The sequence below is a fragment of the Gavia stellata genome, chromosome 31, assembly GCF_030936135.1.
Source record: "Gavia stellata isolate bGavSte3 chromosome 31, bGavSte3.hap2, whole genome shotgun sequence".
Taxonomy (NCBI): domain Eukaryota; kingdom Metazoa; phylum Chordata; class Aves; order Gaviiformes; family Gaviidae; genus Gavia; species Gavia stellata.
This window is the reverse complement of record NC_082624.1, coordinates 5,622,706-5,647,670: the sequence shown is the minus strand read 5'-3', so window position 1 is coordinate 5,647,670 and position 24,965 is coordinate 5,622,706. Positions and strand designations below refer to the sequence as shown.

The 24,965-nt window shown below is 64.3% G+C and overlaps 1 protein-coding gene across 1 annotated transcript; it reads right to left on the bottom strand.

The window, feature by feature from the left end:
• Nucleotides 1-68: 68 nt before the first annotated feature.
• On the bottom strand, nucleotides 69-23,747 carry ADGRA2 (adhesion G protein-coupled receptor A2). Its single transcript, XM_059831442.1, has 19 exons — nucleotides 23,530-23,747; nucleotides 15,237-15,308; nucleotides 10,816-10,887; nucleotides 10,640-10,711; nucleotides 10,286-10,357; nucleotides 10,011-10,174; nucleotides 9,715-9,928; nucleotides 9,214-9,378; nucleotides 8,391-8,592; nucleotides 8,151-8,300; nucleotides 7,856-8,017; nucleotides 7,458-7,667; nucleotides 7,184-7,385; nucleotides 6,710-6,918; nucleotides 6,452-6,579; nucleotides 4,273-4,396; nucleotides 3,958-4,103; nucleotides 3,680-3,769; nucleotides 69-3,412 (listed from the first exon to the last, which is right to left on the bottom strand). The coding sequence occupies exons 1-19, from the start codon at nucleotides 23,745-23,747 to the stop codon at nucleotides 2,200-2,202; spliced, it is 3,885 nt and encodes a 1,294-aa protein (XP_059687425.1). The 3' UTR covers nucleotides 69-2,199.
• Between the last annotated feature and the right edge of the window lie 1,218 nt (nucleotides 23,748-24,965).

Genomic DNA, 24,965 nt, shown 5'->3' with positions numbered 1-24,965 from the left:
CCTGTTGTATTTGAATACGAAGTCTGCGAGAAATAACAGTAGATGTTGGCAGATTGGCAAATCTTTAATATATTAAACAAAACATATCTGCTAGAAACATTCTATTCATATAAAAATGCAAAAAAGACCCCTTTAAAGACATTTCTTTGGCATACTTTCCCCTCCCTCCCCCACGTATATTGCAAGAAGCTCTCTGTTGATATGTCATTTGCTTGTAATGTAAACAGACCAAAAAAAAAGTGTAATTAATAATACAAAGCTTTTTATATAATACTGTCACAGTGCAGCAAGCATATATAACAACTCAGCATCAGCAAGACGGTGCAGGCTGCGGTATCGACAATAAGGATTTAAATTGTATTAAATACCAGGCGCAATGAAACGTGGTTCAAGCTGTTGGTTGGGCAGAGAGGTCGAGGCAGGCAGGGAGCAGCAGAACCGCGTTAAGCCCAGGGGTGCCCCAGCCCTGCAGGGTGAGGGTTCCCTGAGGGTTTCCAGAGGCAAGGCAAATCCGCCACTAAGTGCTTTTTCCTCCACTGCCTTGTGGCCCCCCGTCCCTGCCGGCCCCTGCCTGCTCCTCGCCACCCCTCGGGAGGTAGCTAAATAATTGAACCTATTTAATTAAACTCATTTGTACGCAGGAGAAAACTGAGGCGGGGGAAGCTGGAAAGGGCAGAGGAGGCACCAGGCTCCCATCCCACCTCCTCTGCATCACTCTTACGGCTGCAGTCGCTGTCAGCTGGGCTCGATGCCGGATGAGGGGTGAAAAACAGCCCCGCTCCCGCGCGGGCAGGGGCAGGCAGCAGGTAGCACTGTACTGTACCAGCACAGGGCTGGGGTGCTCCTTGCCCGGCTGTGGAGTAACCAACCTCCTCTCGTTTTAGAAAATAGTCAAGACTTGGCAGGGGAAGGCTCCCAGAGCCTGCTGCTGTCTGCAGTGCGGCTTCTTTATTTGCATGCTAGAAAAAAAAAAGGGGGGGGGTGGTGTCTTGTTTTTAAATGGGGAGAAAAAATAAGTGCTTACCCAAGTTCCAGCCCTTTGAATGCATCATGTGAACTGTCCAAGGACGGTCCCTATTTAATTGGCATCATTCTCCCACTTTCCCAGGAATGGCCCCTGCTCCCCGGCACTTTCCTCTTGTCTTACACGAGTGCAAGGCCGGTAGGCGGGGGGGGTTTCTCTGCCTTCTTAAGAGCAAACCCAAGTATTTTCTGAGCGTGCACCCCTGGGTTAAGGCTGAGGACCCACTTTGGATCTCTGCCCATGGCTCGGCTCTTTGGTGCTTTGGCAGAGAGAGTCAGTCTCAGCTCTGGCAGTGGCACGGCTCAGCCAGCCCACCCCATTGCATAGCTTACGCCTCTGAGGGCTTGGGAGCCTTTTCTGGCCGTGATTTTAGTGTCTGGCATTAAAACAGTGCAGACAATCACCTTGCCTTGGAGCTGAGGCTCCTCTTACCTTGTGCTTGCTTTGCAATATGGCTTTTGCTTTGGCAGCCGCGTAACCCCCAGGGCTAAACGCTGGCATCTAACACACGCAGACAAAAACTTGCATGTAAAAACATTTCAGACGGAGAAGCTGCTCTCTGACTTGCTCAGAAGCAGCTTGGTCAGGCTCGGGGGGGGGGGCGGGTTGCACAGGCATCGGCGCTGCGGTGCCTGTACATAAAGGGTGCCCGAGGTGGTCCCCTCGGAGGGAATATTGCAGTCGTGGCATGAGTGGGCTATTGCCAAAGCGCCCGGGGGCTTGCCCGCTCCTGGAGAACACTGGTCGGTAACGAGGCACTCACATCACTTACTGATCTGTCTATACATATATATACATTCAATAATATAGCTTTGAAAAATAGACATTTGTTTCCTCTGTATATTATAAAATAGCATTTAGGATCAGTCTTAAGTGACATGCAGGAGTGATTAAAGTACGGCTGCAATTCAGGCTGCTGAAGAGCAAAGATTGCCTTTCACCTCGAGACCCCGGCGCCGCCGCAGGAAGCTTTGAGCTTCCTCGGAGGGACGGGTCGGGCTCAGCATCACCCTCCGCCCAGGGTGAGCCGGCGCCCCTGCCCACGCCGCCCATCCCCACTAGTGCATGTGGCGATTCCCACAGCGACGCCACCTTGCAGACACCCCGAGTGGCTCCGGCTGCGGCTCCTGGAGGAAAATGCTGCAGTGCTGCAGCTGTCTGGTCCTTTCCCACCTTTACACAGTGGTTTCGCTCTTCCAGAGGCCAGTCTTCATCCCAGCCACGCTGTCGGCGCTGGCCAGGTTGATGTCGTACTTGCTGCCCTTGAGGCCACCGTTGTGGCTGGCCACGTTGAGTGGGTAGGACCGGCGCTTTGCCTCCTTCTCGGCGGTGTTGGCTTGCCGCAGGTTGTCCCTGCTGGCGCTCCTCCGGCGAGCCTCGGCGAAGTCGGGCGCCCGCCGGCTGCCGTCACTACCTTCTGAGTGGCTGGGTGCTGTCTCCCCGTCCTGGGGGGCCCGCAGCCCTGCACGGCCGCTGCTGATGGGGCTGTTCCTGCCGCTGTGGTAGCTCTCGGAGTGGCTGTTGTGGAGGCTCCCACTCTCGCTGGAGGGATGCTCCGAGGAGGGGCCCCGCAGCATTTTCAAGCGGTGGTGCTTCCCGTCCCGGCACTGCTTAGTTCTGCCCCGGTGGTTCCTGCGGCCATGGAGGTTGCTGGTGTGCCTGCCAACGCCGGCGGTCTTGCCATCGGCAGGGTCCGGCTCCAGGCAGGTGGCCGGGCGGGCGTCTGCCTGGCTCTGGGCTACCTGCAGGTTGGTGAGCTTGCAGCGGCCCCCGGCCGAGCCGGCGCTGCTTGGCGAGGAGGAGGAGGAGGCACCGGAGCGAGCCGCCTCTGGGTCACAGCCAATGAAGACCTGCGAGCCGTCCTCCGGTGCCAGCCCGGGGTGGACATACGCCTGCATGGGCAGCGCGTTCCTGTAGGAGGGACAGCAGGAGAACCAGGAGTTGAGGACATCCCGGCGCCGGACGCAGTGGTGGACAAAGATGAAGAGTCCCAGTGCCACGGCGGTGACGCTGTAAAGACAGCTGAAGACGATGTTCAGGTACCAGCGCTGGGACACGGCCATCGCGCCGAACGTCCACAGGGCGACGTACAAGGCATGGGTGGTCACCAGTGCCCAGAATTGCACCTGCAGAGAGTAGACACCGTCCGCCTCGGGGCAGGGCGGCCCGGAGTTCAGCGTGACAGAGATGGACCCGGAGTCTGTCAGGAGGTCGCCGGCACCCCCCAGCCGTGGCGGCGGCTCCAGCGGCTCAGGGACATTTTTCCGGCGCGACGGTTGGCACTGGAGGCTGAGCCCGGCGCAGAGGAAGTAAATCCAGGTGACAAGCAAGATGAAAGCCACGGGAACGTAGAAAGCCCCCAGGCTGGGCCGCCACACCAGCCAGCAGCTGTACGGGAGGAAAGGGGCTTTGATGAGCAGACCTGGGTGCCTGCACAGCCGGCAGCCACGCGTCGTGGTACCGTGATGCTTGGCATCCCTGCCCCAGTGAGATGGGATGGGCTTGGTGGCAACCAATATATAGATAACTCTTGGGAAAGATCTCACCAGCCTTTCCCAAGCTTGCCTGGACTGCTGGCACTGCTGGTTCCCCTTGCCCAGGTGGAGGGAGGCAGCCCGTTTGGGGAGGAGGGCACGGTCGAGCAGGGACACTTACTAGGGGTTGTTGTCGTGGTAGTTGTGGATGTTGACGGCTGCTGTGATCCCACAGATGATGAGGGGGATCCCGCCGGCGATCAGGTAGAACCTGCACAGGGGAAAGAGTGTCACCGCACACCCGGAGCGAGCCCTCGGGAGAGCACAGCATGGCTGCGGGTGGGATGGGCTTGTACGGCAGAGCAAGTCCTGCCCCAGCCTCTGGACGCGGGGCAGGGGAAGCTGCCCCGGCTCCCCGGTCCCCCACGGGGCCAAGGCAAGGGGAAGGGGTGTTCATACCGTAGCATGGGTCTGGGGGCTGGCTGGGATGTGTCCCCCTCCGGCTGCCGCGGTGCCTTCCAGGTCGCCTCCTTGTAGAGCACTCTGGCTTTCACCGCCATCCACAGCAGGGTGGAGAGGGAGGAGTAGTGCAAGATGATGCCGACCTGCGGGAGAGAGGCGATGGTCGGGAAGGGGGGTGCTGCAGACATGGATGTGTCACCGTCCTGCAGGTCTCGGCAGGGCCAGACCTCGCCATGTTGGACTCTGCAAATTGCAGAGCAGCCCCAGGCAGCGGCAGCACATGGTGACAGTCCCCTCTCTCCTGGTACCTACCGCTTGGCAGACGATCAGGTAGCCGGTGAGGGTGATGCCTCCCGCGAAGACGGCGGCCGTCATGGCGATGTGGAAGCAGAGGTTAAGCAGCATGTGCCAGCCCTTCCGCGGGATGAGAATGGTGCTGGAAGAGAGGCACAACGGGTGCCCATGAGCTCCTGCCCGGCACCGAGCAGGACAGTTACCTGCAGCACGTGAGAGAGCCCTTTCCTGCAGCGCAGCTCCTGCTGGCACAAATCCTGCCTCCGCTGCTCTGGAGGGATGCTCCACACAGCCTGTCCCTGGCCAGGCAATGGCGCGTGGCTAATGAAGAAGCCGTGCATATACGTGCATGCAAAGGGACTCTCATAGCTGCTGGCGACGTGTCCATCACAGGACTGTCAGCAGGGAGCCACCAGTGCTGGGACGCAGAGAAGGGGGACGGCAGGAGCTGGGCTGGAGGGAAGGGATGCTCTTCTAGTGCCCCTGGCTCTGGGTTGGTCCTGGCTTTGGCTGGGCAGCATCATGTTTCCATCACTAGATGTGGGCTGATGGCGCTGCCCGGCTTTGCTGGTGTTTGCTTCACTTACAGCAACAGGAATGGCTTGGCCTTATATTTATCTAATTAAGTACTTGTTCCATGTTAGATATAATAACTATTATTGGGTTCTTCCAACTGGGCAGTAGTTAGATGTGGACTGATAGTGTTGCTTGGCTTTAACTGTCAATACTGGTTTCACTTATCATAAACTGAATGGCTTGGCCTTATATGTGTCTCATTAAGTACTGTTAAGTATTTGATATCATAATTACTGTCGGGTTCTTCCAAATAGATGATAGCTAGATGTGGACTGATAGCGTTGCTTGACTTTTTGTTAGTGTTTGTTTCACTTATAGTAAGAGCCGCCTTTGGCCTTCTTTGCATCTCATTAAGTGCTTGTGAAGTGTTCAATATCATGCTTATTATTGGGCTATTTCTGAGAAATAGATAATAGATGTGGGCTAATAATGTTGCTTGACTTTGCTAGTGTTTCTTTCACTTACAGCAAGAGGAATGGTTTGGCCTTATATGTATCCCATGAAGTGCTTGTTAAGTGTTAGATACAACTGTTCTTGTTGGGTTCTTCCAAGAGGGTAACAGATGTGGCCCGAGAGCGGTGCTTGGCTTCGTCAGTGTTTGTTTCACTGAGAGCAGGACGCTCTTACTTTGGCCTTATGTGCATCTCATTAAGTACTCGTTAAGTGTTAGATATAACTATTTCTGTGTTCTTTTTGCTTTAAAGAAGACAGCTTGTTGGTAAGGGGCCTGCTGAGGTGGTCTCACTCTGGCTCGCGCAGTGACTGGTGCCCTGAGCCCCTCTGCACCCTGGTGGGGGGCGGAGGGTGGGCTCACTGCCAACCGTGGGGCAGCGAGGGGCTCCTGCGGCCCCCGGGGCTCTGAGCAGGACCTGCTGCCGAGCGCTGCTCGCTGCCGCCTTGCAGGGGTGATGGAGGAGGTGGAGAGCCCTTGGCCCCGCAGGGAGCCCAGCACCAGCCTGGGATGAGGCTCTGGCAGCGTGGCCGGCCCTGCTCCTGCCCTTTGCTAAGTGCCCTGTTCACTCCATCCCGGTCGCTCGTGGGGCACTGCTTCTGCAGAGGGAAGGACCTCCCACTCCCGTCCAGCCCACCGCTCCGCTGCCCACTGCCCCACTGTCCCTTCGCCTGGGGTCTCGTTGGCCCCAGGTATGGGGGGACCCCATCCCTGAGCCCCAGCTGCTCACCATTTCTGACCCAACGTGGTCTCAGGGGGTCTTCACACCCACCCTCAAGGTCCCGCTCGCCTCCTCCATGCTTCGCGTTGCAGGACAAGACACAGTCAGCCAGCTCAAGGCCCCCATTGCCATAAAGGCAGGACACATCCAGCCATCGCCCCAAGACAGGCTCCTGTGGCAGCACCACTTGCCTGGCAGCACTTTCCCGGAGGGCTATCTCCTGAAAGTCCATGTCCTAAAGTGCCATGTCCTAGAGGGCCATCTCCCGAAAGCCCATCTGCTGGAGGGCCATCCCCTGGATGGTCATCTCCAGGACGGCCATCCTCACACACCTTCCCCGCCATTGGCAGTGCCTGGGGAGCTCCGCCAGCCGCCCGCAGAGACACCCACCCGTGCACAGCCCCTCCGACCATCACCATGGCCAAGGCCACGCCAAGACGCTCGCTCACCCGTGGTTGACGATGTAGGTGATGATGGTGGTGAAGAGGCAGAGCAGCAGCACGGCCGTGCAGGTGTACATGGCTGGGTGCAGCACCTCCACGGCGCCTCGTGCCTCGCTGGGGAAACCGCTCAGCTCCTGCACAGCACAGCACAGCCCGTCAGACCCCACGCCACCCGTCCCTGTCCCCCACACCTCCCCCCTGCAGCCCCCAGGCTCCGCACCCCCCGGGCAAGGCTCCCAACCCCATTGCTCACCCCCCACCTACCATGAGCACAGCCACGTTGCTGAGGTGCCGGCAGTGCAGGGAAGTGACGTTGGGCTCCTGGGCGGCCAGCTGGCAGCCCTCAGCACTCCAGCCCCCCATGCCCCCCAGCACCTCAAAGTTCCAGTATGCGGCCACCGGGTCCGCGCCCTCCCCGGGGTGCCGCAGCGATACGGCCACCGGCTCCGACAGGTTTCCCACTCCGCAGCCGTCTGCAGCAACAGAGAAACCTGGTCAGCAGGGCAAGAGCCACCCCTCTGCCTGCGTTCCCAAAGCGGGCTGGACATGGGGGCCCCCCCACCACCACATCCCATAGGCACGTTGCCACCTCCCCATGAGGACCCCCAGGGATGGCTTTGCACTGCAAATGCACCAGGGCAACAGCCCAAGGAGCCCCAAGGAGCCCCGTGGAGCTCCAACCCCCAAGAAAAGCCCTACATAGGGCACCCCAAGCCCCCCCCACCACACAGCCCTTACAGGTCCCGGCGTAGATGACCGGCGTGGCCACGCTGCGGCGCTTGCCGTCGTCGGCCAGGCGGGAGGAGTTGCCTGTGCTGCAGAAGAGCTTGCCGTTGCGGAAGACCAGCAGCTGGAGCTTGCAGTCAGCCAGTGGCGTGGCTGGGACGGGGCTGGCAAAGAGGCTGGGTGGCAGCTGGATGGAGGCCAGGGCGATGCTGTTCTGCGGGCGCACAGTAACTGGTGAGCAGGAGTTGACCCCCGCCGACCCCCCCGTCCCCCAGCTTATCCGTACCTTGATGTGGAAGCTGGTCAGGGAGACATTGGGGCGCCCCGTGGTGCAGCGAAGCCTCAGCTGCTGGTCAGGCAGGGGCTCAGCCCCCCGCTCGGCCAGGGGGGGACGCCCGGCCGGACCCCCGTCCCGCCGCTGGAAAGCCACGCAGCTCAGCCCCACGTAGCTCTCGGGCTTCACCACATATGCCTCAAAAGCGATGTTGCGTGAGTTCTGCCAGGCATAGCACCGTGGGATGGCCATCAGCCTTGGCATGGCCAGAGACCCCCCGGCATGGCCAGAGACGCCCCCCCAGCATGGGCAGAGACCCCCTAGCACAGGTAGAGACCCCGCACCAGCAGCCCAACCACCTCCCCCTTCAGCCCCCCATCTCCAGGCAGCCCCCCTTGCCCCCCACTCACCACTGCCATGTGCTGGGAGTTGCTGCTGAGCGTGTGGGCAGCAATCTTCTCCAGGGAGCGGACGATGCTGGTGCAAGCCTTCTCCTCCTTCTGCGACATCCACAGGATGTGGTCGTCCACCAGCATGATGTTGCTGGCCATCTCCACAATCACGTCCGTCAGCTGCAAAGACAGCAAGCGGCTCCGCAAAGAGCTACTGCCGTCCCCAGCGGCAAACACCCCAGTTCATGCTTTTCCACCCCAAAAATACCCCGCAGGGCTGGGGCAAGCAAGGGACAGGCGTAGCGCTCATTACCTGCTTTATCTGATCCACGTAGCCAATAAACTTCTCTATCATCTGGGCCACATAGAGGACATCAACCATGTCTGAGAAGTTGGCTGCTTCGGCCGTGTAGACGCGGAGCTGGTGAGCCAGGGTCAGGGCATTGGAGGCGTTGATGGGCATCTGCAGAGCAGCGCGGCCATGGTGGGGGGACGGTCACTGGCTGCGCCAGCCCCCTGGCACGGCCAAGCCCCCCCCCGGTCCCTGGCTCACCAGCACAAAGGTGTAGAGGACGCGGGTGATGTCGTTGGTGTAGAGGCAGTGGGAGTAGTCGCCCTCCTCCCAGCGCCCGGCGCGGTCGCAGCGCCGCCACGCCTGCTTCTCCGCTGCGGAGCCGCCGCCAGCCGGCCCCGCGGCGAAGGGGTACTGCAGGCAGGGCTGGTAGGCGGTGATGCCTGCCAGGGTGCGGGGCCACCTGCGGGCACCGACACACGGTGACTGTGGGGCACCCGTCACCAGCAGCCCCCTCCCACTGCAGATGGGCACCCACTTCCCCCCACGCCTGCTCCCCCCGCGCGGATCCTGTCCAGCACCATGCCATGGCACGTGGGCACCAGCAGCCTCCAAATTCCCGCAACAAGCCCCTGCCTCCCCTTGGCTCTGGGGGGGCTGAGGGTGATGCTCCCCCAAAAGCTGCTGCCCCCCCTCAGTCCCATATCCCGCACAGCTCAGCACAGCGCAGAGGGAAGCAGCAGGCGAGGCAGGGGCACCGCTAATTTAAGCCACATTGACTGTACCAGTAATTTATATTCCGTAACAGCCCCGCCGGGGTTACGGCAGGCGCCCGGAGCCTTTCGTCTCATGCCAGAGAAATTCCAACACCTCTGCTGCTGGAGCCGGGCAGCGCCGCCGGCACGGGAAGCCCTTCAAAGGCGCTCACGCTCCCTGCGGCCGCTAATCGCTACCAGACGCCTGGTCACCTGCGGTGAGCCCCCCGCCCCGGCACGCACCGCTCATGTTGTACGTGGCACACACCACGCACATCCCCGTCCCGCCACGGCACCCACCCCACGGCCACGCCACCGCCGGTCCCTACCTGAAGTCCCCGCGGTTGTTGGTGACCCGCTCGGCAGGACAGTAGGACGCGGAGGTCTCCAGCACCACAATCTCCACCTTCTTGCTGACGTTGCCCTGGGAGGTGGAGACAGCGCACTCCCACTCGCCGTTGGCGGAGACGTGGATGTTGGAGAGGATGAGCTCGCTGCGGGCAGAGGGGACGGGCTGGCACAGTGGGTCTGCCCCACAGCGAACCCGCAGCAGCGGTTCCCCAAGCTTGGGGACATGGGGACACACACCATGAAGCACAGGAGGTCCCCACACTGGGCATCCCACCCATGGTACTTGGTACCCACAAACCAGCAAGCCCTGCAGCCACAAGTGTCCATCCACATCTCTATCCCATCTCCATCTCTATCTCCAGCCCCCTCCCCATCCCATCTCCATCACTGCCCTGATCCCATCTCCATCCATGTCCCCATCTCATCTCCATCCCTGTCCCCATCCCATCTCTATCACCGTTCCCATCCCCATCCCTGACCTGGTGATGAAGGTGCAGTCATGGATGAGGCTCTCCTCCACGATGACACCTGTCCGCTCGTCCTCCTCCACCAGCTCGCGGTTGTGGTACCATCGGATCTGGGTGCTGTTGTCCAGGTAGGTGGCGGTGCACTGGAAGGGCAGCCGGTCGCCCTGGAAAACCACCTGGCGCAGCGACGGGATGAGGTGGTGGGTGTGCAGCTCCGGGGTGCCCGCTGCGGGGGACACAGCCGGCCGGGTGAGCCCGCGTCCCCGCCCGCCGCCACCGGCCCCGCCCCGGCCCCGGCCCCGGCTCACCGCAGCGGAGCTGGCTCTCCCGCGCACTGCGCAGGGGGAAGGCGTGGAGGTGCCGGGGGTAGATGCACGCCGTCCGCTCCGAGATCTGCGCCGAGCGGTTGCGAGCCCAGGGCAGCACCCAACGCAGGTTGCAGTCGCATGTCAGGTACTCGGTGGCAAAGTCCCTGCAAAGGCCGGCATCACGGGGTGCCCGCGGGGACTGGGGCATGCCACCAGCCCCGAGACCCTCCGGCAGGGAACCCCACGGGTGCCGAAGTCCCGGGGCACAAACTCACACGACTTTCAGGGAGGGGAGCTCGTCGAAGACGTCGGGCGGGAGGCTGGAGAAAATGTTCCCAGACATGTTCCTGCGGGACAGGAGAGAAAGGTGGCATGGAGGGGACTGGGGACCTGCCGGGAGAGGGAATACCTCCCAAAGGCACCAGGAGAGGGTGGGCACAGGGCAGCCGCAGCCTAACGAGCCCCAGCACCAGCCGGAGGCAAAGGGTAGGAGCTGGCCTCAGGACGAGGTACGGGGATGGCCCCGGGGTGCAAAACCACCTGCGCTGGTGGCATCGGGTGGGGGGTCCTCTCAGGAGCCAGGGGATGGGGCGATGGGGCTGGCCAGGGGGGCCCAGGGAGCTACTTACAGCCTGAGGAGGTTGGGGAGCCCCTGGAAGACGCTGGCGCTCAGGCAGCCGATGCGGTTGTTGGAGAGGTCCCTGCAAGGCAAGTGGAGGGGCTGTCAGGGCTGGGGGCACCCCGCTGTCCCCCCTCCCCCTGGCCGGCCCCGGGTGCTCCCGGGGGGGGCTGCACCGGCACTTACAGACGCTTCAGCTCAGGGAGGCCGCGGAAGGCGCCTGGCTGGACCGTGCTGATCAGGTTGTTCTTCAGGTCCCTGCGGGAGACAGACACAGACCTCAGGGTGCGCAGCAGGGAGCCCCGTCCACAGGAGTCACAATGCAGCGGGGCCGAGGGCACGAGCGCACCCCGATCCTCCCAGCCCCCATCTCCCACACGCACGTTCCTCAGCAGCCCCAGGCGCTGCAAAACCCCCTGCAAGAGCCTCATTAGCAGCTTTCCGTCCCATTTCCCTCTCGTTATCTCTCCAAAGGGCGCAGGGAAGGTGTGAGGCTCCCCGCCGCTCACGGAGGAGATGCCAGCCCCTCTGCATGCTCCGAGCACGCACCACGGAGCATCGCACACCCGCGCAGGCCAGCGGTGGCCGCCGTCCCCTCCTGCACATTGTTTCCGGAGCAGCCGTATCCTGGCAGGTTATCTCCTGCATGTGGGATAAGAGCATGCTGCAATTGCCAGCACGGCCCCAAAAGGGCTTTGCAGCCCGCAGGAAGCTCGTTTGGGTTATTAGCCTGATTGGAGGCATGTATCTAATCAGAGGCAAGCCAGTCGTGTGCCGGCACGGGGCGGCTGCCGTCATGGTGGGGAGCACCGGTGGCAATGGCCACTCTGTCCAGCCCTGGGGACCGGCAAAGCAGCTCCTGCTGAGCACCGGTGCTGGCTGGGAGCGGAAATGGGATCCATATGGCAATGCCATGTTTATTTATAGCAGTCTCCATGGAGCTCATCACTGGGTCACCCGCTGCTCTGCATGCAGCCCCGGGGACACCCTGTGAGCCACAGCCCTCGTTTCAAGGCCAGAAGCTGGCAGCCAGGATGGGGGAGTGGTGCAAACCCTTCCAGCAGACCTGGGGTGCAGGCGGGTTTGGGGGTCCCACCGGTGAGACAGGAGGGGCCACACAGGGAGAGGAAATCCAGGCGATGCTGCCTGCACACCATAAACACGCAGGCATGTTTTGCCTCCAGACTAAAACTCACACACGTAGCTTCTGGGGGTCCCCAGCTGACCCCAGACGGGCAGGGCTCGCTGCAGGGGGGTTCACGGCGCCACGGTACAAACTCCAGGGAAGGGAAACACGGTGTGACACCATCCTGGCCGGCTTCGTCCCGGCCCCCCTCGGCCGACACAATTCTGCCCACGCCTGCCTTCCCCGGCCTCCCCCAATGGGCAAAAGCATCTCCTGCCGGCTCTGATGGCCGGGGGCCCGGCCAGGCACGCAGGCTGGCATGCAGGCAGGAGTGCAGGCAAGCGTGCAGGCTGGCGTGCAGGCAGGGGTGCAGGCAGGGGTGCAGGGTGGCATGCAGGCAGGGGTGCAGGCAGGGATGCACAGGGCCAGGTGAGTGCCGGTGCTGAAGGAACAGCTCCGCTCACCTGCACCAACACCGCCCACGCCAACACCCGCTGCATGAACACCCGTCCTGCCAACACCCGTCCTGCCAACACCCGTCCGTACGCACCCAGGGAGACCATCCACACCAGCCCCGCTCCCCACCGGGGGGCCACCGGGGGTCCCCAGGGAACCCTGCACCCCGGACACCCACCCGGCACACACCACCAGCGCGGCCCGCAGCAGTCAGGGACGCAGCAGCCAAAACACATCCGCTGCCAAAACTCAGCGCCCCTGGCTCAGGCCTGCGTGCAGCCGGGGGCTGGGGGCTGCAGGGGACCATCGGCCAGGGACGGGACCCACCGGGTCCATGCTGGGCCCCGGGGGCTCACGGCCAGCCCGGCGCACGGCCTGGCGGGGAGCCTTCCTCGCTCAGTCACTTCCTCCCCGCTGGCTGGGGGCCCAGGGCTGCTGCTGCTGATTTACGATAAGGCTCTTCTCTCCGCATGGAGGTTGTTTGCCTTCGCGTTTCCGCTGGTCCTGAGCCCCCTCCTCCCCCTGCCCCGGCGGGGTGACGTGCTGCAGGCACCAGAGCCAGCAGCGGCACGGTGCCACGTGTGCACGGGGACCCCCCTGGCACCATGCATGCATGGGGACCCCACAAAGCAACTGCCTCCTGCCCCAAGGCAGCGAGCCTCAATGCACGCAGCAAACCCTGGCACAGAGGGCCTGATCCAGCCCAGTGCAGCTGCAAGGAGCCCAGCATCCCACGGCTGAGCCCACAGCCACATGAGCAGCTCCCTGCATGCAGCAGCACCCGCTGCAGCCCAGTGTAGGCGGACAGATGGATGGACTCCATCCTCGTCACCGCCGTCACCCAGCCGAGCCCCCTCGCAGCCCGAAGCCCCAAGTGGGGGAGCGCTGGCCCCGGCAGAGGGGAGGACATTCCCAAGCGGGGCTGTGCTAATGAGCGCGGCCGCCCCGGCTGCATACCGGCCCCGCTCAGACTCATTAATCTCATTACGCCGCTACAAATCACCAGAGATGCCAAGCTGCACGTCCAGAGGGGCGGTGGTCCGTGGGGGCACGCTGCACACTGCTGAGACCCCAGGAACGGGTTTCCCCTCATCACATTGGGACACCGAAGCACCCACGGCAGGCAGCCAGGGTGGGCAGGGGCCCCACAAGCCTCAGGATGAGAAGTGAGGGGCCGCTGGAGCCCCCACTGCATCCCCGCCACACCAGCATGGTCCCTCCATGGGGCACGTCTGCGCCGTGGCCCCAAACCGACCCGATGAAAACAATTACGGCTCCTGTCGAGAGCAATCAGGCGCAGTGTGGCACGATGCTGGCCGGCCTGGAATGGGGGAGCGCTGCCCACGGCCCCCCCAGACGCGCTGGCGCTCCCCCCTCTGACCCACACCAGGCTTCGGCACAGCAGAGGTGAGCGGGAGGTGACACAGGGCGGCTGCTCTCCCAGAGCACAGAGACTTTTAGGGGGACCCCAGGCACCCCGAGGGCTGCAGAGCTGCGATCCTCCTGGGGTGCCGGCCCCCGGCTCCGCCACGGCCCTTTGCGGCGAGTGCAGCGCCTGCGGCAGTCCCGGTTCCTCCCTGCCCGTGCACGTTAATCCCTCCTGCTAATGAGAGCTCAGCGGCAGGAGGAGGTGACCCCATGCCTGGAACCGCATTGAGGAGGACTCGGCCATGTGGGATTGCAGGGACACAGGGTCCCCAAGGTGACTGCTTCCCGCTCACCCCTAAAACAGTCCTGCAGGGATTTCCACAGCTTTAAAATCCCAAACCAGCCCCAACGCCATGCACCAGGCACCACGTGCTCTGTCATGCCTGCTCCCCATCCCAGCACTGTGCACCCCAACCGCAGCGCCGTGCACCCCGGGGTGCCAGCACCCCACCCGACACTGTGCACCCCACCCGACGGGAGGATGTGTGTCCCAGCGCAATGCCACGAGCGGGCACTGTGCACCCTGGGCCCCATGGCCCCGCAGCCCCGCTGCTCGCCGGAGCAGCCGGGCTCCACCGCGCGCCAGGGCAGGTGCGTGCCCTCTAACTCCAACAAGATCCATGTTAATAAACGCTTCCTTGTTCGGGCTAATGAAACGCAGGCGGTGCGGGTCCCGCTGCCCCAGGGGAGCCCCCGCTCCCCTCGCAAGCCCGCTGGCTGGCAGGGCCGGCATGCCGGGGCTGTGCCGAACCCTCGGCAGGGCTGTAACCCTCCCCAGACCCACCGCCGGCCGAGCGCACCAGTGCGGCTGCGGAGCGGCACAAGCAGCGCCTGGCCCGGTGGGTCCCCCAGCCCCGGGCGCTCTGCCTGCCCCTGCCTGCACTCTCTGCTGCCCTCACCTCCCTGCTGCCCTGCCCACCCACCCCTGCCCATCTGCACCCAGAGCAATGCCCTGCGGCAAAACGCCGGGCCAGGCACGCCAGGACAGGGACCCGCTGCCCAACGGAAGGGGACCCCACAACCGCAGCCCCGGCCCCCGCACAATGCCCCACGGGCGCTGGCAGCCAGGACATCGTCACACCGGGTGAGTGTCCCGCCACGGGAGCCTGCCCGGCCCTGCTCGGCGCAGGAATGCGCGAGACCCTCGCGGGGCCGCGGCGGGGAACAAAACGCCCTCAGTGCGCCGGTCCCCACTCCTGCATACCTACAGATCAAACCCATATGGGGGCCATAAATCTCCCCTTATTACAGCTCCCTCCATAGAGATGCCTTTCATGGAGAGATAAGAAAGTTGACTTTGTTCGGGGGGACAATGTTGCTTTTCATACCGGCCCCCATGGAGCGCGGGCCCCCCCGGTGCCTCCCGCCCCGGCACAGCTCCCGGGGTCCCTGAGATGCCCGTGAGTGCCAGCGGCAAACCCTGCGCCCCAGTGCCAGCCCCGCCGCAGCACCCAGCAGTGACGTCAGGAGCGGGACCCGTGCGGTGCCGCCAGCACCCACCCTGCTCACACCCCACGGAAGCCCTGCCTGCACCCAGCTGCCCCGCTGCTGCCCGTCCCTCTTGCCCCGACCCCCCGGCCGCCCGCTGGGCACTCACAGCTTCTCCAGAGCCCGCAGCCCGAAGAAAGAGCCGTTCTCCAGCACCGTGATCTTGTTGTTACTCAGCAGCCTGTGGGAAGAGCAGAGGGAGAGGGGCAGCCCCATTACTCGACCTGCCGGGCAGCCCTGTCCGTGCCCTGGCGACCCGTGAGGCAGGAGGGGTAGTGGGGACAGCCGGACCCGCCATGAGAAGCAGCAGCCCTGGCCATGCCACCGGGGTGGAGGCGGTGACAGGGACAGGCTTCCACGGCCAGGTGGGGACATGGGATGCAACGGCCACGTTGGGATGCCATGTGTGGTCCACATGCATGGCAGCACCGGACTGGAGGTGCCCTGGGCTGTGCCGGCTCTGGGGGCATCGCTCCAGTACCTGGAGCCGGGTGCAAGGAGCTGCACATGTGGGCGACGAGGTCCCCACCCCAGCATCTGCACCGAGAGGGCACCCCAAGGACATGCAGCCAGGAGGGGACCCCACAGCACCCCCAGCTCTTGCCCGCCACCAACCTGACCACCCTCTGGTCACAGCATCACAGCTGTCCCAGGAATCTCCCAGCGCTGAGATTTTATTCCAAAATAAACAGCTTTGCTGGCCAAAGGGGCCCTTGCGGGGTGACACGAGAGGAAGGGAGGGCACAAGCACCCAACAATTCAGCCAGGAGCTCACTGAAGCGTGTCGGTGGCAATTAGCAGCGCCAGACCCCAGCCTGGGGACAGGAGCCACCAGTTCTCGGGGACCAGAGGTGCTCCCCCAGCACTCCCAGGCGTCTGCGCGGGCACCAGCGTTGCTCCCGCCGGCAAACGTGATCCAAAACCAGAGGGGGAGCAGCTGCCAGCCGGGGCTGGGAGGGCACCCTGGAGCCCTGGCCGGGGGAGAGGCGCAGGGAAAAAAGGGCTCATTGAGGGCTGGAGCCGGGGCTGTTTACACACGGGCGGACTCTGCAGCCGCGCTGAATGGTGGCTGTGTGCTGCAGAGCTCCGTCCCCTCCGAACACCCAGCCTGCGGCAGCTGCCGCCAGCCGCACTCGGCTCTCCCTGGCTGGGCTCCGGGGCAAGAGCAGGACCAGGCTCAGGGGGCTGCGTTGCCGCAGGGATGGCTGCCAAACCCCGAAAGTGTGGTGGGAAGATAATGGTTGGGAGCAGGCGGTGCAGCCCCCTGCGCTGGGCCACATCCTGTGCTAATGAGGAGCCACCACTGGGCACCACTGCATCCGCAGGGCCCTGCGACCTGGCCAGCGGCGGGGAGCGGAAGCAGCCGGCAGCCCCGCCAGCCTGCAAATTGCTTCCACACTCCCGTGGCCGGAGCCGCCGGGGCCACATCTCGCCCTTTCCTCCCTGCGGGGACCACGCTTTCACGAGGCTCAGCTTGTCCCAGCACAGCAGCAGCGAGCAGCGGTGCCGGCCGGCGGCAGGCTCGGCCGCGGGACCCTGCCCAGAGCAGAGGGCAGCAGGGATGCTCCTGGAGCAGCCCCGGCTCCGGGGCACGGCAGCCCCATGGTGCGCCTCAATTCCCTGTCACGGCATCAGCTGTTGCTCAAGGCCGTGCCGGCCCCAACGGCTCCAGAAGGTTTTAATTCCAGCGGCAGCAGATTTCACAACCCAGCAAAGCCTCCACAGGCTGCGTGTGCATGGGGGGACCTCGGGGGCTCCCCACTAAAGCAGGAGTGAGCAGAAACCCCCCGTCTCAGGGGCCGAGCCAGGGTGCACGCTGGACCCTGCTGAAACAGCCCTTTGGGTCCGTGTGAGCTGCAAATGCAGAAACCAGACGAGTGCATGAGACTCTGGTCTCAGACCTCCCGTGTTTGCTCCCGCACCCTGGCCCGGGGCGGCAGGGGCGTCCCTGGCATGGCCAAGGACACGTGGGACCTTTGGGAGCCGGGCACCCCGGGGAAACTGGACCTGCCTATGCCAGAGGCTCCCAGGGCATGGGCTTTGCAGGGGGTTACAACCACGGACGTGCCGCCAGCGCGGCGAGCAGAGAGCTGGCAGCCGGCTGCCTGCACTGGGGGGCCAGTGCACCGGAGAGCTGCGCCCAGCTGGGAACGCAGCCCCTGGCCGCCCCAGGGCTGAGCCGCAGCGCCAGGGATGCTCGCTTTGTTCGCGGACCCCTGGGACCATCTGCGCCTCTGCCATAAAACCAAAACTCCCCGCCTTAAAAGGCAACGCTCCCGCAGCCCCGACGGGATCGGCCTCCCCTGTGATCCGCAGCCAGGCGGCCGGGCCAGCAACCCGCCCGCCGACGGCCGGGAAAGCAGCCGTGGGACGCCCTCCCCGTGGGGCACTTCGGCCAAGGACGAAGCCACCCCTGGAGCCACCGGCCCCTTGGGACCGGCTCTCGGGAAGCGCGGGAACAGCCAGGACCCCGGCACGGCATGGGGGACACCCTGAGCTGCGGGCACTGTCTGCCCGTGCAATGCCTCGCTGCTCGGCACCTGGTCTGCCCTTCCTTCAGGAAGAGGTCCTCGACCAAAATGAGTGTTTGGCACACAAAAATTGCGCTCACAGTAACGATTTGACTGAAAGTTTTCTTCCTGAGAAAACCGTTTTCCGGGTAGCGATCCTGGCTCTTCTTTTCCCCATCCTGTAGAAGCCAGCCGGGTCACGCTCCCCTGTTACAACTCACATCCTCAAACACGGTTTTATTTTGCTTTTGCTGTTTTTATGGATATTATGTTCCAAACGGTTTTCCTTTTTTTTCCCAGGAAGTTCCCATCAGGCTCCACGGGACTTTCCGGCCCCACGTGTCCGCAGGCAGCAGAGCCCTCTGCGGGTCCCCGGCACTATCCCCTTACTGGAGATTCACTGAGAATCCCCAAAATACAATGGAGTAAGTGTGCCCCCAAGGCCACCCCCACCCGGCACATGGGGGTCATGGGTGAGCAGCCCCTGAGCCGCACTGGGGCAGCGGGACCCCATGCTGGCACCCAGGCTGGGGAGTGTGCCAGGCAGGGGCTGCGGCAGCTCCCCAGATGCTCGCCGAGGTCTGCGCGGGGCCGGGGGTGCAGAGGGGACGTGGTGCCCCCACGCCGCAGCCGTCCGCAGGCTTGGCAGGCCATGAAAGCACAGCTGTGCTCCTCCACGGCCGCCGCTCGGCTGAGCCTTGGCTCCGGCCCAGGCTGGGACTCCCCACCTCGGCAGCACCGGCAAACGCCCCGGCAAGAGGTACCCCCCAAGCCGGGCCTGGAGCGATGCGCCCGGCGCAGCGTGGTGGGGAGAGCTGGGGACCCCGTGCACGCCCCCAGCCCTCAACGCCCGACCGTCCTCGCGCCGCTCCAGCATCCTCCCGCCCGAAACAGCACCTTCAGCCCACCCAGTCGCGCCGAGACCCTCCGGCATCGCGGTGCATGGGCGGGTGGGCTCCCCTCGCCTGCCGGGGACAGCCCCGCCACCGGGACAATAATCGGCTAATTGAGCGATGGCTGGAAAAGTCTCTCCGGACAATGAGGGGATTAAGGACCAGAGCGTCGAGTCAAACGGAAACGACGGGGGGATACGTGGCGGGGACAGAGGCGGCCGGAGGGAGCCCCCCGAGGAGCAGCCTCCCGCCCTGGGGGGATTCAGCCTTGGAAGGGGTTCAGCATCCTCACTCCAACCCGCCCGCGCCGGGGCTCTCAGGGCTCGGACCCTGCGAGGCTGCAGGCGGGGAGATAGAGAGATCCCTTCTTCTTCTTCTTTTTTTCATCTCAAAAAGAGGAGCCAAAAGCGAAAAAAACAAGATTGTTTTTTCAAGCGTGCTGGAATCCAGTTGGATAAATAACGGCTCCAGAAAGTGGGCTGCTGAAACAATAAACTTCCTCTGGACCCAACCAAAAAAGGATGCGGGGAGACGGTGGCTCCCCGGCCCGGGCAGGCGGGGGAAAGGCAGCGGCGCGGAGGTTAATAAGGGGGGGCCGCGGTGGGGGCGGGGAGGCCGGCTATGCTTTGCTCTCCAAGTGCATTAATTCAAAGCATATGCTCGCAGCAGATACGGCACAGGCTGCGCCCCGAGCAGAGCTCGCTGGTTTGCAGAGGGATTTTAGGAAGAGAAGAGGGGCCCCGGGGCTGGCGAGAGAGATGCCGAGGGCTCCGGCACCAGGAAGGGCTCTGGAGGCGGCAGCATCCCGGGGGGACCCCGCAGCTCACAGCCCAAGGGGGCCGGAGACCCCCCGACGTGGCGGGGGCCACCCCCTCCCCGCTTTGTTTGGGCGCTCAGGGGCTCTTCCCCTCCCTGCAACGTTCCCCGGGGCGTTGCCTCCAGCCTCGCGTCACGCTGGGCTATTTCGGATGGTGAAAATTACTGTTCCAACGCTCGGCTTTTGTTAGCACAGGAAAAATAAGCCCCGGAGAGAGGGCGAAACCTCCAGAGCCGGCGCAGGGCGGCAGGGCCGGGATGCTCCGACGCACCGGGCAGCACCGCAACCCCCAGCCCCCGGGAAGACCAAACCTGCCGGAGCTGCAGCCCAATAAATAACAAATAAAAAGCTGAAAAAGGTTTGGGAAAGAAACCATCTGCAGGGCCCAGGATAACCCAGCCTCGGAGAGGGGAGTTCAAGTGGAACTGGAAATTGGTCATAAGTCAAAGCCCTCTATTCCCTGCAGACAATCTGTAATTTCAGTGCAATCAAGCTGTGCACATAAATGAGGCCTGTGCTGGGATTCCACATCTGGAAGAGGTTTGGGCTCCCGCCCGTGTGACAGCGGGGCTGGCCGCGGCCGGCGCGGCTATCTGGGTCTCGTTAGGGATACAGTGCTTTTTCCATTAGGCGATTAGCACGGGGGTCAGCTGGAGGGGGAGGGAATTAAAGCCTTGTTAATACACATCTGCACAGCCCCGGCACCTCGCAGCCGTGCCGGAGGGACGTCCCCGAGAGGTGCCAAATCCCCTGGCCCCGAACCGCGGGGAGACCACAGTACCAGGAGGCTGGACCACGACGGAGGGACTGGGGGAAGCGCTGTGCCCCAGGCTGCACTGGTGCAAGCTCCACTGAGACAGCCGCAGCCGGGCGAGCTCTGCAGGACTACGGGTCAAAAAGGGGAGACAACCCAGTCCATTAGGGTTGGCATCCCTCGTCCTCCCCGCGATGAGCTGGGCGCAAGAATTAACCTCCAGGTATAAAACGGGGCGGGTATCAGAGAGCACAGGCCTTGTAACGTCTGCTGGGTTTGCACGGGGATATCACGTCCCTGTGAGCATCATCCCACTCGCCGGACCCCAGACATGTCCCTGTGGCGGCTCCCCGCGCCTTCTCCGTGATGAAGGCAGCGCTTCTGCCTGCACCGGTCCCGGCAGGCCGCTCCGTGCCCATCGGCCACGGGTCTCCCCATGGCATGAGTTTCTCGGGTAGAACCGAAGACCGGCAGGACACGGCCGGGATGGCTGTGGATATTTAGGCAAGAACCGAAGCGCCCTGTCTCCCTGTCCCGCCGCTGTCCTGCAGCTCAAGGGGCTCCAGTGCCGCGGCCCCGGGCGTTGCACCCGCCAGCAGGATGGAGCAGGGCCACCGGTTCCCAGCACCCCCGGCTGCACCGGGTCTGTTCCCTGCCACCGCGGCTTCCCCACATGGAGTTAATTTCTGCAGCTCCACATCTGCGGGCACTGCCTTGGCTCCGGTTTGCTCTCTCCCAAAGCAGCGAGCGATCCCTGCGAGGGGCCGAGGGAAGAGAAAAGGAGCCGCGTCTCCGCTCGGCAGACCGCTCCCTGTGAGAAACTGCCGCATCCCCCGGGACACCGGGACGGCACGGCCGAGCCCAGCACTGGCTGCAGGGAAGGTCCCCGGGCCGCGGGCATCCCTCGTCCCTTGCTCTGCCCATCTGCAGGCTGCGATGCCAGCGAGGGTTTCTCAGGCACAGGGGGTAAATAAGCAGCAGCTGCCGCGGAGGCAGCCTTGGATTCCTCAGCGCAGGCCTAATAATTAAAGATAAATAAAGAAGTAAACTGAGAGTGTGGGAAAAAGCCAAACAAGAGCCGGGGCGAGGGACCTGCAGGGCGGCAGACCTCCTCCAGGCGCCCGACCTCCTCCGGCTGCCCTCGTGTCCCCAGCCATCGTCCAGGCGGCCGGAGCCGTGACCGGGACAGCAGCAATCCCGCGCCAGCAGCCTCCCCCCCCCCCGTGCGCAGCATCAGCGCTGCTCGTTAGCGCTAACGCTCGCCTGCTTCCGGGCCGGACCGGATGAAGACTGGAACAGGGCTCCGCTTTTAAGCGTTACTCTGCACAAAACACACCACGCTTTTCCCGCAGCTGAGGCCACAGCGATGCTGAGCATCCCTGGGGCACAGATGGGACCTGAGCATCCCCGGGGCACGTGTAGGAGCCCTGCTCGGACCCGGCTCACCCGCGGGGCTCAAAATTTGGCTGTCCCTAGTGGGGTGTCCGCTGAGGCACGTGCAGCCCTTGCCACGTGCCCGGGCCCTGCTGCCTCCTCCGCTCCCTGCCCGCACCCCAGTGGCTCCAGGAGACGCTCCCAAAGCTGGAGTCTCTGGTTTTGATTGTTCCATCTGGAAAGGGTTTAGAATAAATCATGTTTACTGCGCGAGAGCAGAGCCCAGGGTCACCGCATATTTGTAGGTTTCTGCCTACGCCTGTAGGTTTCATGTCACGTTTTAGTGGGATCGTGTAATGCCCTAATGCTTCTGCACGGCCATCGCGGCCCCTCCGAGGGAGCCGGCCCCAGCACGGACGGCTCCAAATGCCCCTGTCCCACCGGGCACAGCCCACCTCGGCCGCTCCACCGGCACAGGGCTGCAGCAGGGCTCGACTCACACTCCACACCACAGTTACACTCACTCAAGCTGGAGAAAGCACCAGGGCAGGCAACTAATCGGATGCTTTTCCCAAATACAAATTGACGAAGGACTCAAACGTCCCCACAGGTATTTGCAAGGGGCTGACGTATAAGAAAGGGCCATAGGAGGGAAGAAATGAAGAGCAAAGCCCGCCCGAGGGAGAGGGCGACCCGAGAGCCCAGCCTCCACCTGCGCTGCAGCCTCCCAGTGTCCCCCCACCAAGGGAAGCCCAGGACACACATCGGTGCTGCTGCTCCAGCACGATTTACACTTTTATTACGACCGTCGCACTTCAGACCCTGCTCCTGGCACCCTCGCGGCACAGGCGTGTTTCACGGCCGCACTCCACATGGGAGACGGTGGCGTCAGCTGGGTCCCCTTCGCAGCCACCCCATTTTCACAAAGCAGACATCGTCACCCCAAAACGAAGCCCCTTTGCAGTGAGTGGCACGGCACATGGCAACCGAGAGATGCTTAGAAATAGCAGCGACTCCGGCATGTGAGCGGCAGCGTGGCCAAGTGGGTTCAAGCACGTGAGAGCAGACGGGACCAGGAGCACGGCAGCCCCCAGCCCTGCCCCGCACAGCCCCAATCCTCCGCAGCGTCCAGCAAAACCCGCCCGAGGAGCAGAAGGTGGAGAGCTGAGGCCGTGGGCACGCTCAAGCGGGCAGGCACGGCCACCCTCGCAGGACGACGCTCCGGGTGAAAGCGACGTTCCCTCCAGCAACGGCGCTGCCGGCCCTGCCCTCCAAACCAGATTTTAATTCAAACGCCTCCTCCGGAGTTATAAATAAACCCTGCAATCCGCTGCTGCAGCGAGCAAGCGCGCCGGCTGCCAGCGCCGGCCGAAACCCCAGCGCTCCGCGGCACCGAGGGCACGAGGAAGCTTTTGGGACGCAAACGGCAGCTTAAGACCCTTTGCGCAAAGCCGAACCCCACTTACTGCCCCGATCTCTTTTCAGCACGTATTTCCAGTTAGAGCCGTGGCTTTCAACCCCAAACATCCTCCCCAGCGCCCAGACGGCGGGCGCTGCGGAGGGAAGCGTGGGGAAGGAGCCCGTTTCCTGCATTTCAGCTCTCGTCCACGCTTCCAACCCGTGCTCCGCGCCGCGGGGAGAGCGGCGTCCCGCCCGTTATTCCGCAGCCGCAACACCCCGTTTAGGGCAGTCTCAGCCCGGTCCCGCGGGCCGAGCACCGCGCCCCTCCGCGCGGAGCCGCCGACTACGCGAAACAGCCGTGGAAAAGCAGCAGTTGGCGCCGCGCTCCCCCCGCGGGGCTTTGCCCCCCGTCGCCCTCCTCCCGCCGGCACCTGCCCGCCCGTGGGAGCGCGGCCGCGGGGAGCGGCGCGGCCCCGCCGTACCCGCCGCCGTGGGGCGGTGCGGGGGTCCCCCCGCCGCGCGCCGCTCCAGCCCCCCCCCCGGCGCCGCCGAGCGGCTCCGCGCGCCCCACGCGTGGGCTCGCAGCCCCCCCCCCCCCCCCGCGGGCGCTCGGCCGGAGGGGCGCGGGGCGATGCCCGGGGCGCGGTACTCACAGCGTGGCGGTGCCGTCGGGCAGCAGGCGCGGCTCGGGCGGCGCGGGGAGCCCCCCGCCGCTGCAGACCACCCGCCGCCGGGGCGCGGCGGGGCCGCCGGGCGCCTTGGCCCGCTCGGCCGCGCACTTGCAGCCCAGGCTCTGCGCGGGGCAGCTCCGCGCCGCGCCGCCGCCGCTCAGCGCCGCCGCCAGCAGCACCAGCGCCGCCGCCCGCCGCATGGCCCCGGCCCCGGGCGACGGGCTCCGGGCTCCGGGCTCCGGCTCCGCGCCCGCCGCCGCCCCGCTCCCCGGGGCGGCTCCGGCGGCGCCGCCTCCGCCGCTCGCCGCGCTCCGCCGCCGGCCCTGGCGCCTCCCCCGGCCCGCCCCGCCCCGCCCCGGCCCGGCCCCGCCGGGGGCACGGCTTGCCCCCCCCGCCCCGCCCCGAGCAGGAGCCCGCGGGGGAGAGAGGCGAGCGCCCGCAGCGGTCCTGGACAGCCGGAGCCTGCGGGGGGGAGAGACGGCGTCCCGCACGGCGCAGAGCCGGTGCCCCCGGGGACAGCGGCCGGAGCTCCCCGGGGTCCCTCAGGACCGAGAGCTACAGCCCCCCCGGGCCGGAGCACCTCCCGGAGGGCGAGAAGGTCCCGCCGCGCCCGCTCCGGAGCCCTGGGCATCGGCGGGGAGGGCCGGAGCCCTGCGCGGTCCAGAGCGCACGTGGCCCGTGGAGGCCTCGACGCGGTGCCCCGCTGCAGCGTAGGGTGCGGTGTCCAGGGCGGTGGCACGCACACGGCCCCCCAGCCCTCCTGCACGGGGGGGCTCTCTGGCCTCCCACCGCCTGCCGGGCCCCCGCGCCATGGGGGACCCCCCGGCACAAACTCACGCAGTTCACTTCATGGTCGCGCTGCTCCGTCCCCTCCTGGCCTCCGCTCCGCAGTTGACGCTCTCCCCTTCTTGCCTTCCCTGTTTGCTTCACTGGTTTTCACACTAAGTTCAATATTTTCCTTCCTGCTCCCCCTCCCACGTCCCCGCTGCCTCTTGCGAAGCCCCCGGCCCTCTCTCCCCCCGGGGCTCGGCTTCTCCGAGGCCATGGCTCACTGCAGCTTCAAATCAAAAGGGATCAAAAGCAGGCAATGAAGTCTCCAGGACCCCGCGCCGGGGAGCAGAGGAAGAGGGTCATGGAAGGATGACAAGAGATGGCTCTGGGAATGCGGTTTCTCTCCAGGACCAATAGTTCCTGGAGGGGAAAAGAAATTTACTCCTTTCTCCAAATAAATACATCTTGCTGTGGCGGTGGACATCGGAAAGAGGAGATACTCATCAGCACACGCTCCCAAGCTGTTTCCACATGCGCTTTTGTTTGGGAGCAAAAGCAGCCCAGGGTCCCGCACAGCTCGTTAGCTGCTTAACCAGTGGTTGCCTCGTTTCTCCAGCTCTTCCCTACCCGCACTCAGCCCTGCCCGG

What these genes read in the sequence shown, in the direction of transcription:
- ADGRA2 (XM_059831442.1), bottom strand. Translation starts at nt 23,747, where the DNA reads ATGCGGCGGGCGGCGGCGCTGGTGCTGCTGGCGGCGGCGCTGAGCGGC. An exon ending in CTCCCCAACCTCCTCAGGCT is followed by an intron (nt 10,358 to 10,639) that starts GTAAGTAGCTCC and finishes CCTGTCCCGCAG; the next exon opens with GAACATGTCTGGGAACATTT. An exon ending in ACCTGATCGTCTGCCAAGCG is followed by an intron (nt 4,104 to 4,272) that starts GTAGGTACCAGG and finishes TCTCTCCCGCAG; the next exon opens with GTCGGCATCATCTTGCACTA.